The sequence below is a fragment of the Centropristis striata genome, chromosome 13 (genome assembly GCF_030273125.1).
Source record: "Centropristis striata isolate RG_2023a ecotype Rhode Island chromosome 13, C.striata_1.0, whole genome shotgun sequence".
NCBI lineage: Eukaryota > Metazoa > Chordata > Actinopteri > Perciformes > Serranidae > Centropristis > Centropristis striata.
The window spans coordinates 1,274,610-1,290,277 of NC_081529.1; the positions used below are offsets into that span (position 1 = coordinate 1,274,610).

The window sequence follows — 15,668 nt, forward strand, 5'->3', positions numbered from 1 at the left end:
GAATTATACAAGTAGGCCTTTTTCAGGGAACAAGAAATGGGTTAACAACTTAACTCTATGGAGTCTTGGGCTATTTTGTCCATTTTTGAATTCTTTTCATGTTTTTGTAAGTCATTTTGTGTTTTTTTGTGTCTTTTTTTTTGGTCATTTTGTGTCTTTTTTTAGTCCTTTAGTCCAACATAAAATGTGATTTTGAATCTTTTTTTTTTACTTTCAAAACACTATCATGCTCAATAAAGAATTTTAAATGTTGCAAATGTGCATTAATTTCAGGTCAAATTTTAAAATGCCTAAAAATGCTAGAAATGGCCCGATTATACTCTGTTAACCCTTTGATGCACAACATGGGTCCAACATGACCCTCATTCATTCCCTTCATGTTATTTATTGCTTGCTGTGTGTTTCTGTGCTCTATCTTTTGATACCAACTTATTTTATGATTGAATATTTCAAGTATTCTTTAAATATCTTGTTTTTGAAAACAACAGATCATTATTTCCATTTTTCCTCTCATACTTTATGAAGAAAAAAAAGGTTCTGTATTATTACATGGCTAACTACTTGGCTAAGTAGCTTGCTAAGCTAACTACTTAGCCAAAAAGTTAGCTTAGTAGTTAGCTTAACAAGCTACTTTGCTAACTACTTAGCAAAGAAGTTAACTAAGTAGTTAGCTTAGCGAACCTAGCGAAAAAATGGGTATGTGCCAACAGTAGTGACACAAAAAGGGATTTTAATAAAATATGAATAAAGGAAAACGTAAAATTAGGATGTATGATGATCAAAAACAAACTAATTGAGGAAAACCTGGAATACTGAATGATGAAAATAATTAATTGCAAAGATATAGAATATAAAACATCTGTCACTGGGTCACTTTAGACCCATGTTGTGCATCAAAGGGTTAATACATGTGGTAGTATAATTTGTCCAAAAATAGTTGGGAAAAAAAATCTTTTAAACATCTTTTAGCCATTAAACAGATGGACTGGACCGCTGAAATCATCTGAAAAAGTCGATTTTTGTCAAAAATTGTCAAAGTTTAAAATGCCTTAAATGCTTAAAATGGGTCAATTATAGTCTGTTGATACATATCACAGCATAATATGGCCAGGAATGACAGAAAAACACCATATTATGGGATGTCCAAAAATTATACCCTATTATAATTATATATAGTCTCTTGATACGTCTAGCAGTATAGTTTGTCCAAAAATTTAAATAAAATAAAAAACCACCATATTAGGTGATGTTGAAAAATGACCCTCTCAAAAAAGTCATAGTATAGTTTGTTGGTTTTTGTCAAAAATGGTCAAATTTTAAAATGCCTAAAATGGTTTAAATTGGTCTTAGCAACTGTATGAAAACGAGCAAATCCTTGAGAAGACTTTTAAATGGCATCTCACTTGTGAACAGATAAGCTTGTTCTTTGACTTAACCAGACTGTAAAGCTTCTACTGTTACAGTTTTAGTGCAACATTTGAAAACAAATAAGAATAAAGCAAGCAATTACATGAAATACTATGATTATTCAAATGGAAATTTGCTTTCAGTACTCTACAGGTACTTAATTAGGATAATTGCCTGAACAGGATTGAAGTGCTTATAGTATTAGTTGATTTACAATAGATCCCATTTATCAGCTGGTTCACATTTCCAAGTACAAAGTTTTCCTGGTTTTGCCCTTATTTTGGAAAAAATCCTACTAAGCTCATAAAATATGGGCTCTTTACCTGGCTAATAAAAAATAATTTTCCACTAATATTCTACAGACATGCAGTCATGCATATGTACACACAACTTTTGATACGTGTTCGAGCATAATGTGGCCAGATGAGATGTCCAAAAATGGAAATTGTGTTTCCAGTAAAGAGGACGTGGTCTGGATGAGTCCTTAGCTTGCTCATTAACATTATTTCTATTAAATACTGTCAATGATATGTTTCATATGTTAGTTGGCTAGATTACCAAATGACTTCAGCAGCAGATGTGATCCATGGTCACTTATGAGAAACGGTTTGATTTCAACAGTATAATACTCTTTTGTTTGCTGGTGTGTTGCAACCTAAAATGAGATCCAGCTGTGTGAACCCATTAGAGCAGCTATTCTCAACCTTGGGGTGGGGACCCCAACTGGGGTCGCGAGATGATTTCTGGGGGTCGCCAAATCATTTAGGAAGTCAGCTCTGTCTCCACTGTGTTAAAGTGTTCATGTGTTTTAGTCTTTTTGGTCATTTCATGTCTTTTTTTGGTCATTTGGGGTCTTTTTTTGGTCATTTTGTGTCTTTTTTTTTGGTCATTTTGTGTTTTTTTTGATCATTTTCTGGTCAATTTGTGTCTTTTTTGGTCATTTTGTTTCCTTTTTTGGTCATTTTGTGTCTTCTTTTGTCATTTTGTGTCTTTTTTTAGTCATTTTGTCTATTTTTGGTCATTTTGTTTCTTTTCTGTGTCTTTTTTTGGTCATCTTGTGTCTTTTTTGGTCATTTTGTGTCTTTTTTTTGGGTCATTTTCTGTCTTATTTGGTCATATTGTGTATTTTTTGGTCATTTTGTGTATTTTTTGGTCATTTTCTGTCTTTATTGGTCATGTTGTTTCCTTTTTTTTGGTCATTTTCTGTCTTTTTTCTCCTTTTGGTGACTATGCAGATAATAGCCAACTTAGCAAGTTAATATAGTTTAGAAAACAATGAAGTTCATTGACCCAAATATACAAAGGGGCTGTTTATCTTCTCAAATGTAACTCCAGTATCATCTAGGCCCAGTAATGGTATTAGCACATGACCAGGTTGTAATTTGAAGTCCTGGCTGCAGTGTTGTCAAGAGGAGCCTGAAACTGCAGTAAAGAGCTCCCTCTGATGGGTAAACATGGTCATTGCATGAAACTGGAACCCATCAGTTGGGTAAAATCATTTTCAAACAAAAACAAATTTGATAATAAACCATGAAAATACTTAACACCTGTACGCTTGCAGTGCTGGGAACAGCAGCTAACTAGTCACCAGTTAGGCTCCGCCCACAAAATACATCACAATTGCTGGTAAACAGTAAATTGGTCTATTGTTTCTTTTTCTCTGCTGTCTATTGATGTTTCCCTTCCAGCCCACCCACCCCCCTTTAATTCCTACCTCACATGTTTGGCTCAGAGCGTGAGACAAGGACTAAAGAGGACACACTGTTAATCCAGTCTTTAACTCACTGCACCCAACAAGGACACACATGCATGCACACTGACCTCACTCATCAAATGTATCAGTGGGAGCTACTTTGCTACTCTTTGGAATATGAAGACCGCAGTTTGTTCAGAAAAAAAAGCCTCAAATTCATAATTAGATTACCGAGACAATTGACAGCAATAAGGATGACAGGATGAAAGATTAGTTTCCCTAATAAAATTACATTAAACGATTCAGTTCTTCTGATTGCTAGTGTAGCAGTGCCACTGATCACATTAGAGGGTATAATCCCATTTTGAGCATGATATATCATAAATATGTCATCATGGTTTCAATGGATTTTCAAAAGACTAGTATCTTTAACTCAAAATGACGTATTTAACTGTGTGTTTTGTGTGTTTGTGTTGTGAGAGAGAGACTTTCTGCTTGTGAAATGGAAATGAAAGGATATCATGAGGGTATTATAGCGTGTGTATGCCTGTAAATCCATCCATCCGTCGAACCATCTGTCATTGTTTGGAAACACTTTGTTTATTCAGCTATTTATTTACAATCACATTTTAAGTATTGAAAGTAAAACCAGTGAAACAGTTTTCCTTTTTTTTTTAATGATACACAATAGTCAGGTGGCTTAGCTAAATAAAGGGGACACGCCGGACAAAAGCACCACATTTTTTCCACATGCTCTCTATCACCATAGGTTTCAATTTTTGGTAGGAGCCACTTCATCAAGATTGCAGATCAGAGGTGGCAGCCATATAAAGTCTATGAGAACCAATATATCTTCCAAGCCACTTAGAAGGTCAATCTTGGTGTCAAAATCTACATTTTTTGTGTCAAAGACTCATTTAAAACTATTGAGAATATCACCAGATGATTATTTGATCAAATAGATATGTTAATTTTCACCCAGACTGGTAGGTCTTCAAGTGCTGCAGCAGGGAATCCTGAGTTGAAAATATTTGGAAACTATGTTCACGGGAGAGTGCGGATTAGCTGGCACGTACACTGCTAAATAAAATCAAGGGAAAGCTTTAACCTCATGTCAGATCTTGTATATACATTTTCCCAACAGAAAATGTATATTTTGACACCTTCTAAGTGGCTGGGAAGCTATATTGTTTCTCATAGACTTTATATGGCTGCCATCTCCGTTCCACAATCTTGATGAAGTGGCTCCTACCAAACATTGAAACCTAAGGTGATAGAGAGCATGTGGAAAAAATGTGGTGCTTTTGTCCGACATGTCCCCTTTATTCTTAAATCTGGTCCTAAGCCGCCTGACTACAACCATGATTTCAGAAAAAGCCGGGACGCTTTAAAAAATGAAAAAAACTAAACAGAATGCAGTTATTTCAAATTCTTTTCGATCTGTAAATTGAAGACAATACAATGACAAAATATCTACTGCTCAAGCTGTAGGAATGTTTATTCTCATTTTGATTATGATTCTTTCTTTTCTTTTACGTTTCACACAATGTCCCACTTTTTTTGGAATCAGGGTTGTACAACACACAGAAATTGTCCCTCCCCCCAAAAATAGACCCCATAGGTCTTTATAAGCAGCTAATCACAACCCCGCTTTATGTTTATTGTTAGGCAGTGACCTTTCATGGTTATAGTGAGTATGATAGGAGCAAAGGAGGAAGTCAGGTGAGTATAAAGAGCGACAAAGTCCGCAAATCGTGTCGGCTGGGTCAAACAAACAAAGGACTTTGATCTGAAACTCATCATTATTTTGACTTATGTAACATACATTATTTGACTTATTTATTTTAACACAAACCAAGACCATTTTCTAAACCTAACCAAGTAGTTTAGTTGCCCAAACCTAACCAAGCTGCATATGAGGAAGATCTCCTGCCACTGTTAGGGGTTCCTGTTGGTCATATTAGTGGGGAGGTCTCATGGGTTGGAGGATTTGTTGCACACACATACAAACATCAATAAGCACACTCACCAGACACACCAAGCAGGATCTCCACTCAATCAAACACAGAAGGAACCACAAAGAGACAGGCCAATAATCAGTAAAAACACAGAACTAAATACAATACATTTCACAGGAAAAAAACCAAGAAGAAGAAGATAAACATGTCTGCAAGTCAGCAGAAAGAACGGATCTTTTCGACCTTGAGACAATCAGGACGTTGATTCCATATAAAGAGATGGTCAAATAAATAAATTACTCAAAGGGGCTTTTTGAACATCTGAGAAAATATCCCTGATGATGTCATCAGGTGTATCCAGCCTTTTCTGGGGACTAAAAGTCAGGATATTCTGATATTCTTTCTGGCTCCTTTAATATGTTAATAGGTGACACATTGAAACAGTAAGTCAATGAGCATAAATGTGCAGCTTCTCAGTGTTTGAATGAGCCTATGCACATTTAGTCCCATTGTGCATACTGTAGTGAATACTGTACATCTTTTTTTTGTGCGTTACGAATAAACATAATGTGTGTGCACACATGTAGTCACATTATGCCATCCCCAAATGAAGTATTGCAAAAAATGAATGATGATGTGAAACTGAAGCACATTAAATTACTATTCAAGTTGGAGGTCATTTCATAACGTTTGGTTTCAAATGAAAAAATACCCTCCTATGCAGACGATGGTGTATAATATGTGTGTAAGTGTGTTTAGCGGATGGGGGCCTTCAGAGCAGCATCCACCTCCTCCTCTGGCAACAACGTGTGCCACTGGGCCACTGGACGCCTGGGATTGGCCAGCATGTCTGACCAGTGACGTAACCCGACACCCGAGGCGCCGTAGCCGATCCAGCACTTCCCAATGGCATCGTTGCTGCCCAGCTTGTCGTAGTCGTACACAGTTATCAGCACCTGGACTTTCTGTATGTGAAGACAAACCAAAGTCAGCCTAAATACTTCTGTATGTATATTCAAATAGGCTGAAAGGTAACTAACTGGTTTTTGTGCTGGTGGAATGTGTTCCTTATGTGGGGCAACCTTCGGCCTGAAAAGTGTAGCTAATGTGGAAGTGCCGTATATCTGCATTCTTTTTCATGGCTAGCAGAGGGCAACTCCACTGTTTACAAAGAGAAAGCTCATTTAAACATGATTTAAACCAAGTCTACTCAGATTACAAACGGAAACCACAATGCTTTAGATATGAAGATATGCTGTTTTTTAGAGATAATAAGGGTGTTTCCACTGCAGCCATTGGCCTGTGGAGGGTCTCACTCGCTAAAACGCCCCTAATTTGAATATTTGCCAGTGATCTTTTGACAGGACTTTTTTCGCCCCTGAAAAAAGCCTGGTTGCTGATTGGATAGAACACTAAGCAGGATGTGACGTGGTACTCGTCAAAGCCGGCAAAGCAATGTTGCCAACTTAGCGACTTTATTGCTATATTTAGCGACTTTTCAGACCCCCTTAGTGACTATTTTTCAAAAAATGTTCTAGTGTTATTGGTGGCTTTTGGAGACGCGTTCTTACTCTTCTTAACGAGGGGATGTTAACCCCTTAGCGTCCAGTCCGCAAATTGCTAAAAAGCAAACAGTTAGCTCTGTAGCAGTACAGTGTGTATGTGCTGTTGCTGCAGGAGGTGTTCACTTAGCGATCTCTGTTTGTTTACAACAAGCACCAGACACTCTGTGCACGGTTAGCAAAATTTGCATTTGCAACCAGAAGAGTCTCCACCTGCTGGCCAATAGATAGAATGCAGGTTTAAGGCTCTTCTGCATTGGCTTCACTTTTCGGGCCCAGAGGTTGATGTAGGTGACATTCCAATGGCTAGATCTATTTGCTTTATATTTTTGTGTACTAACCTGGATCTGAGAGAAGGGTATCTCGAAGCTAAAGCTCTCATTGAAATAAGGATTCAAGGTGTTTTGTTTTACTGATGTCTTCTTCTTCTTCAGTCGCTTCCCATTGTGCTGCAGCACCACCTTAACAAAGGGATCTAAGAGAGAAACCCAATGTCAGACAGTGAAACAGAAGAGCCATAAAAACTTTAATCCATTACTAGTCTTTAGATCATGCAAGCAAGTATGTGTGTTTACCTGAAAGTCCTCCAACATCCATCTTTTTCAGGTTCTTTGCTTCCATGATGTTAACTGTTAGTTTACCGGCCGTTGGGACGTAACGGAGGGAAATGCAGATATCACCGAGCTTCTCTTGCTGTCAGGGACGTGAATATACATGGATGAGTTGTCATATTGCACAGAGCCTTGTTTGCTTTAAATTACTTTAAAAGTTTCAGTGGATGTCAAAAAATCATATACCTCTTCTTTCTCTCCTCCAACCAAATCCCTCCATTCGTGTATTGGCTGTCCAAGGTCGATACTGTTCATGGGGATCTTGATCTCACCGATGACGTCATGCTTTCCAAAACGGTCAAAGTCAAACACCTGCAGCACCAGAGTCTGACCACCCAGCTCACTATAAGGTATCTACAGAGGGATAGTAGAAATAAAAGCATTAACTCCTTATCACTTTAGATCAGGGGTGTCAAACTCAAATACACAGTGGGCCAAAATTTAAAACTTGAGTAAAATCGCGGGCCAACATTGAACCAATAAACCTTTTAATATATACCAAACATGTTTTGCTTTAACATTAAATATGGAACCAGCAACGCTTATAAACATACAATATATAACTAAATAGTGCAGACATGCAAAATCAAATTTCAAATAAAAAACACTCAATGTCATTAATTTATTAAATAAAAATTAAATAAAAATCGTATGCCTCTTTTCTATTTGCATCCTTCTGATTTAAATATCAAAATAAACTTTTTCAACAGGTTAATAAATTCTGCCTTTCTTTTCTCCATTTTTGGGAAGGGGTTGCTAGGAGACAGCTCTAGCTTGAGGTTGCTATGACGACTGTCACAGAGGAGCGTTTCTGGGTCCTGTCCTGATTGAAGCGCCAAAACAACAGCAGGGCATTGTGGGATTTGTAGTATTAGCGGTAAATGCGGCGTATAATACCGGCGGGTCAGTTTTTATAGTACAATAATTATATAATAATTTGTTATTGCCTCGCGGGTCAAATAAAATTACACTGCGGGCCAAATTTGGCCCACGGGCCAGAGTTTGACACCCCTGCTTTAGATGGTTCATGCTGGTTGCTAGTTTAAATGCCAATGATAACAGGATTAGAATGTAATGTTGATCAGACCTTAAATGTGAAGGTCTCATTGAAGACAGGACAGAGGTTCTTGCGCTGGACTTTGGTCTCAAACTTCTTCTTCTTGTCCGGCAGCATGTAGACCTTGACGTAGGGGTCTGAGGTCCCGCCCATGTCCATGGCTGCCAGGTCCTGAGCCTGCAGGATGCCGACTATCAGCTGGAAAAGAAAGGGGAGATAAGTTTACCTGTAGGCATCAAGGTTATTATAGTTAACGAGAACTAGAATTGAAAAAACATTTTCGTTAACTGAAATAAAAATAAAAACGAAAGTTTTTAAAAAACGATAACTAACTGAAACTGTATTGTGTGGTTACAAAACTAACTAAAACTAACTAAAATTATGTGAAAATGTCCTTAGTTTTCGTCTTTGTCAATTTTTTTCATACGTAAACCTTTTTTGGTTGATATGAAATCTATTTCATCTATCTGGTTTTATGACTTAATAAACTTATTGGGGCTGAGATGGATCAGACAAAGGAAATAAAGGAAACATTTATTGTGACCTTATTGAATCTGGCACCCAACAAATATCCCATTAGAAAAACAACTAAAACTAACACTAAAACTAATAAAAACTAAACTAAAACTAGGCATTTTCCAAAAAATAAAACTAATCAAAACTAGAAAACACACTCTAAAAACTAACTAAAACTAACTGAATTTGAAAACAAAAATTGACAATGAAATTAAAACTAAAACGAATGAAAAATCCAAAACTATTATAACCTTGGTAGGCATTCCACAGTCACAATCCAAATCCAATCCTGAACTGAAGCTATTTTTTTATTCTTCTGTTGCAAAACACTATGTTTCGGTGTGTGTACCTGGTTGTCAGTAAAGTTATAGTCCAGTGAGAACTCCAGTTTGCCAAAGTTCTCCTTCTCCTCCTCCTCCTTCCCTTCCTCGCCCTCCTGGAAGACACACAGCAAGGTTAGCAGCTAACAGACAGACGTCATTAAGCTCACAAATTTCACATTCAAGCACTGCTTCTCCTATTAAAGATGTAGACATTTAGAATAAATGGAGTCAACATTGATCGTACATAAGGTAGAATAGACCAGTAGCCCTTAATAGGGCACTCATTGAAATACTTAGAAATTGAAAATTTCCAAACCTGGTCTCACAGGAATCCGTGAAATAGCCACGGATTCGCTTAACTCAAAATCCGTGGAATAGCCACGGAATCACTCAAATTTCCGTGAAACTGACTGGGATTTCGCTACAATGCAAGTTAATGACATCATATCCCGTGGCTATTCCATAGATATTTGTTCCTATTGGTTTGTTCCAAGTCACGTGACTTTCAAGGTCCCGGCGGTCAGAACAAAAAACATGGCGGACAGTTCTCTCATTTTTAGTGAAAAAATCAATATTTTGACTTTGTTTCTGCATAAAAATGGATTTTGATCACATTTCTAGCGAGAAATATATGTTTTATTTTCTAAATATTCACTCAGTGAATGTACATAATCACTTTGTATGTTGGAATAGCCACGGGATGCATTGTAGCGAAATCCGTGTCAGTTTCACGGAAATTTGAGTGATTCCGTGGCTATTCCACGGATTTTGAGTTAAGCAAATCCGTGGCTATTTCACGGATTCCTGTGAGACCAGGTTGAAATTTCCACCCTAAAGTGTTATTGGAGGATATCACAGGAATTTTTATTTAGTGACTTTAAAAAAAAAAAAGTTCATTTTTATGTTCCAAATCAAGGTCAATTGAGTTATTATTATCATTATGCTATTATTAAACTGATTGGTCAGATGCCATGGTGTCACTAGCTGTGACGTAGCATGATCTTTGGCTGATGAAGTTACCAAATATGTTTCTTTGCCCGATAAAGGCTGAAGAACATTAAGTCTGAAAGTGAACATTACTTTTGTTTGTTAACAAGAAAAACTCCACAGTATATATGAAAAGAAACTGAATATTTTATCAATTTAGCGTGCAACAAGTAAAGTTTTAAGCTAATTCTTTGAAAGAAACTATTCTATATTAATGAATAGGCGTTTTAATCCAAAGAGATCAGCAGCTGCAACTCCGTCATATTGGCTTTTTACCCTTTTAAAGCAGTTTATTTGTCCATACAGTCTATGGTTTCAACCTGCTTGGAGAAAAAAAAGCCCAAAAGCTGTGCGCAGCAAGCAATTTGTGCAATCAGATCATAGACTGTATATAAATAATGGATGTAGTGATGTCACCTGTTGGTTTGTGGACTGCCCCAGAGGTGTAGCTTAGCTTAGCATTAATAGTAGAAACAGGTAACCAGCAGCAGCATTTTGTACCTTTCGACATGAATGTGCTAAGCTAATTAGCTGCTGGCTGCAGACATGAGTGGAATCAATCTTCTCATCTAACGCTTGGCAAGAAAAAGAATAAGCATATTTCCTAAAATGACAAACTAACCTTTAAAACAAACAATGGGAACAGTAGCCATTGTACCAGCACATATATAATAAATGGAAGCAACCTAAAATCAGTTAAGAAGAAAATATTTGGCACATTCTTCTACAACCACATTGGTACCATGTGACAACTCAGGAATAAAAATGGCCGAACCTTTTTATCGTCTCCTTCCTCTCCCTCCTTGTCCTTCTTCCTGCGCCCTCGTCCTCCACCCTTCCTCTCACGGGCCTTCTTGGGCTTTTTGCCCTGGCCACACTTCTTGTAGATGCAGAATCCCATGCAGGCGATAAGGGCAAGGACCACAACCACAATGGCTCCCACTGCCCACATGGGCACTGAAGGAAAGAGGGATGAAAAGAGGCAGGTTGGTTCTGTGCAGTTTGATAGGAAACAGCAGTGACACTGTCTGCACTGCAAAAAGAAAAGTTGGGTGAACTCAAAATTTCAAGGCAACAAACTTCGATAAAATTTTAAGTTGGACAATTAAACTAAATATTTTAAGTTTTGTTTTTGAGTTTGCTCAACTCTGAATTCAGATTTTTTTTGTCAACTCAACTGTTAGTTGCACTAACTTATAATTAACATTGTAATAACTTGTCAGCTAATATTGCGACCACAATTTTGAGTTAGCATTGATACGCTAATGGCTACTCTTGTCGCTGTAACAAGCAGTGCCGCTAGCATCATTTAGCCGCTAACATCAGTTAGCCACTAGCATCAGGTAGCCGCTAGCATCAGTTAGCCGTTAGCTTTCGCTAATGACCGAATTTCACCTCTTTCCTGCATTTCCCAACAAAGAAATAAGAGTTATCAGAACTATTGTCCCTTGTTGTGAACCCCAACTTAAAGATATAAGTAACAACAACTCACCAACTTGTTTTTGAGCAGACAACTGGCTTCCTTTGTTGTGCTAACTTACATTATTGCCCTAAATGTCAGTAATTTATATTTCCAAGTTTTACCAACTTAAATCACTGTTTTAGGCCAAAAAATACAAGTTGGCTCTCTTGCAGTGTGGGTGAGGGGTTCAATCCTACAAACGTGTGAGGCATTTTTGAAAAGCACGTTGTTAAAGGTGTAAGACTGGTGTCATGTAAAGAACCTCCATGGTTGTAAATAAGTTTGAAATCTTTTCACCATGTGTCGATCTGTCTGTTGGTCGGCTACCACTCGTCTAAGAATTATTATTTTTTAAATGTCAAATACTTTGGTTTGTCTGTAAACTCTTAAACCTGCATTAAATTATGGTTTTGGCCACTTCATGGCAGCAGAAACAGGTTGTGAATACACCAATGTATTTTATATCCATTAAGCAGTGTGTAGGATTTAGTGGCATCTAGTGATGAGGTTGCAAATTACTCCTAAATAACCCTTCACTTACTCAGTCTCCCTTTCCAAGTGCCATGCAGCTGCTGAAATACATAACTGGCACATTCCTTCTGATACTTCCATAATACTACACTTGACTGTTGGAGTTCTCTTGCAGAAGTTATTTAATCCTCCAGCGTCTGTACAGAGCTGTTTCTTTTTACCGCCTGGAGAAGAAACTGAACGGTACAATGAGACATGAGATGGACTTACTCTTGAGTTTATGGTCTTGTAGAAGCAGATCAGAGTGGTCACATGAAGAGATGAGAGAGGACAGAATAAAGACATGAAAAACATGAAAATCAAAATGAGATGACAGACAATGGTATGTATATATATATATATATATATATATATATATATATATGTATGTTATGTACATGATGGTTGTTATAGACTGGCTTCCTCCCACAGTCCAAAAACCTGCATTTGGTTTTATTGGTGCCCGTAGGAGTGAATGAGAGCGTGATCCCCGCGACCCAAGTGCGGATAAGCGGAGAGGTTAAGGATAATGAATGAATGAATGAATGAATGAATGAATGACAATACTATTGCCTTACAGGTTTTCTGGGCCTCACGTTAGTTGTTTATTTCATACGGACATAAATGCACACAACATGTTTGTTGTTGTTGGACCTTGTCTAATTCCACTGTGATCTATAGGCTACAATTAATTAAAGGGCTATTCCTGTGATTTATTCCTGTGTCTTTTTTATGTATATATATATATATATGCTAAATACCAACTGGAACATTTAAAAGTATTACTGATTGAATATTTATGTCGGCCTTAAAAAATGACACAAATAATGCTTAATTTCACCTTAAAAGTTGGTATTTTGCATATATATATATATATATATATATATATATATATATATATATAAAAGACACTGAGCCTCCACTATATCCTTGCTCTGACTCTAGACTATAGATCTAGAAACTTAATTTCCTCATCTTTGATTTCCTACTTATAAAAAAACTTGGGGAAAACAGTCATACGACTGAGCAAGATGGACAATTTGGCCGCCATTTTGATATGCAAATGAGAAGGTCAAAAACTCAAAATTTCGCTTGGGAACCATTTTTTTTTATTCAGCACCCTTGAAATAAGTAAAGTAGGCCGGTTCCTGACTTGTACCCATAAATGCTCCTCACTTTCACTTTTTGGACAATTCCGTCTATAATATGTGTATTTGTGTGTGTGTGTGTGTGTGTATGTGTGTGTGTGTGTGTGTGTGTGTGTGTGTGTGCTCACTTGGCAGGTGTGTGAGCTCATTGAAGAACTTGTTCTTCATGCTGGCAAACTGATGGTTGGAGCGGTGGGAGGGGGGAGGGGCGGGCTCCCTCTCCTCCTCCTCGGCTGCCCGGCGGAGCCGCGACCCGACCACGCCCACCAGACGCATCACTGCTCTGAAACCAAAGAACACACAACAAGCTGTCAGCAACATTATAATATCCAGGTATCAGTATTTGAGACATTAAAACTACTGTAAAATACTGAATCAAAGCTCACAACACATTGTTCTATCTTTAGATGTGTCCTTTGTTCAAACTTCATGCTGTTTGACCTTCCACCTGGCTTAAACCTTTTTAATCCTCTCGCTCGCTTCACTCTCCTGCCTCTCACCCTTAGTTCACGCTTTAGTTTCAAGTAACATAATAAACTATGATGGTGTGAAACTCCAGTGGTGAAAGGAGATCCTTTACTTTAACTCCTTTAGTTAAAGCAGGGATGTACAATGTAAAAAACCTCCATTAAATACAACTTGTGCATTCAGCATTTAACATTCTAGCAACATTTTAATGTTGTGCTTCATATAGTTGGGTAGTTTGTGTTGCCTCTGCTGATTCACACCTCTAGGGATTGTGTAGTGGTTTATTATGCAAACAAAAAATGAACCGACAAGCAGTTGTTATATTAGAAAAAATAAGACAAATGTAATAGAATAGTTGATGCAAAAGTGGACGGTCCTGAGACAGTCAACAGAAAAATATGGGAGCCTACACTTAGCCTCTTTGTTCTACCTCCTGCCATACAACTGAGCAGGTAAGTAAGGTGAAACCACACCCATATGCCCAACAGATGTGTGCAGCCTAACAAAATAAACAACATTGGCAAAAATACACATTTTGGCTCCTACATGCGTGTTGCCTCAGGACCTGAGATCTTGCCGTCCATCTGGAAAGTGCGCTAATGTATGATGTTAATGATGCTAATTTTATAGAAGCCATAACTAACACTGTTAAATTGGTTTCACTTGACAATTAACTACTGCAAATATGAAACACAAGGAGCTAAGCACCTTAAAAGAATGCTAAGCTAGCTCCACGGCTAACTGGCTAGATAGCTTAACATTAAGAACGTAATATTAACAAAAGGAGTAAAGTAAAAATTAAATACAAGACTTCAGTACACTTTAGAAGTACATTTACATACATTTTTTTTGTAAACATATTTATTTATTCTTGCTCCATTTGTCCTGGCTCTCTGCCTACATTCCCCTTTTGTTGTATCCATCCTCCTCTCTTCCTCTTTAACCTTCCCTTCCTCCCTGCTTCCCTTCCATCATGGCAGTGTGTCAAGAAAGAGTCAAACAGCTCTGCAGCTCGTTGCTTGCACATGATAATCCCCTTTGACTTTGTGACCGCAAGGCTGCTGGATGCACACACACACACACTCATTTAGCATCACACACACATGTGTTGCATCCACTGCAGACATTTTGACTGGTCACAGCAGGAGAAGCACAGTTGTTAACTAGAAAATTTCCTCTGGGGAAATTCTGAAAGGGCCACGGGGGCTACTGCCGGTGTGTGTACACTATGATGAGATTCTTCAGAGATTTATAACTATGCCCTTTAACCTCAAAATATGTGTGTGTGTGTGTGTGTGTGTGTTTGAAGCATGTGTGAGGAGTGTGCGTGCTTAAGCGCATGTGTGTGTGTGTGTGTGTATCTGTAACTGTAGTCACATCAAAGATCAAAGGCAATCAGATCAAAGCAATCAACAGAATTAACTGACACCTGTTAATGAAAGAGTGACAGCAGCCAGAGGTGGACAGACTGGAATTTCTGGCCTCGAACAGAAAGCATTTTTGGCAAAACCATAATACCTATCATTGATCCGACTTCACTTTGAGCGTCCTGAGTTCTTCCTGAACGTCTACATATGTTTCTTTTTTTCAGAAAAATGAAAAAATAGCTTTGCTAGAGCGATCTAAAAAAACTGTTCCATATCCCTTTTTCAAATATCTTCCTGCGTTTTTAATATGGGAGCCAATGAGGCTGTTGGTGGTGTTGGTGGATCATCTGTGCGTCCTACGCCCAAACTATAACTCTGACAGCTTTACCAGAGGATTGTGAGTGAGAAGACAAATTTTCCTACATTTCTATGTATAAATTATTTCTGTAGAGTGGAATTTGCGGCCTGGAGCGCAGTTTTTAAATTTATTTTTGACAGTTTTTTCTCTCCCTCTACACTCTGGCGATGATGTCACACACTGTGACACGAACATTCCGTGCAATACACACCCATTATAATCTCAGAATTTCTCCAAAAAT

At 37.8% G+C, this 15,668-nt stretch overlaps 1 protein-coding gene across 1 annotated transcript; it reads right to left on the reverse strand.

Annotated features, from left to right (window-relative positions):
- Positions 1–5,609: 5,609 nt before the first annotated feature.
- On the reverse strand, positions 5,610–13,510 carry syt5a (synaptotagmin Va). Its single transcript, XM_059348560.1, has 8 exons — positions 13,363–13,510; positions 10,890–11,071; positions 9,154–9,240; positions 8,319–8,486; positions 7,418–7,585; positions 7,196–7,313; positions 6,962–7,095; positions 5,610–6,023 (listed from the first exon to the last, which is right to left on the reverse strand). Exons 1-8 carry the CDS (start codon positions 13,508–13,510, stop codon positions 5,814–5,816), a joined length of 1,215 nt encoding a protein of 404 aa, XP_059204543.1. The 3' UTR covers positions 5,610–5,813.
- Between the last annotated feature and the right edge of the window lie 2,158 nt (positions 13,511–15,668).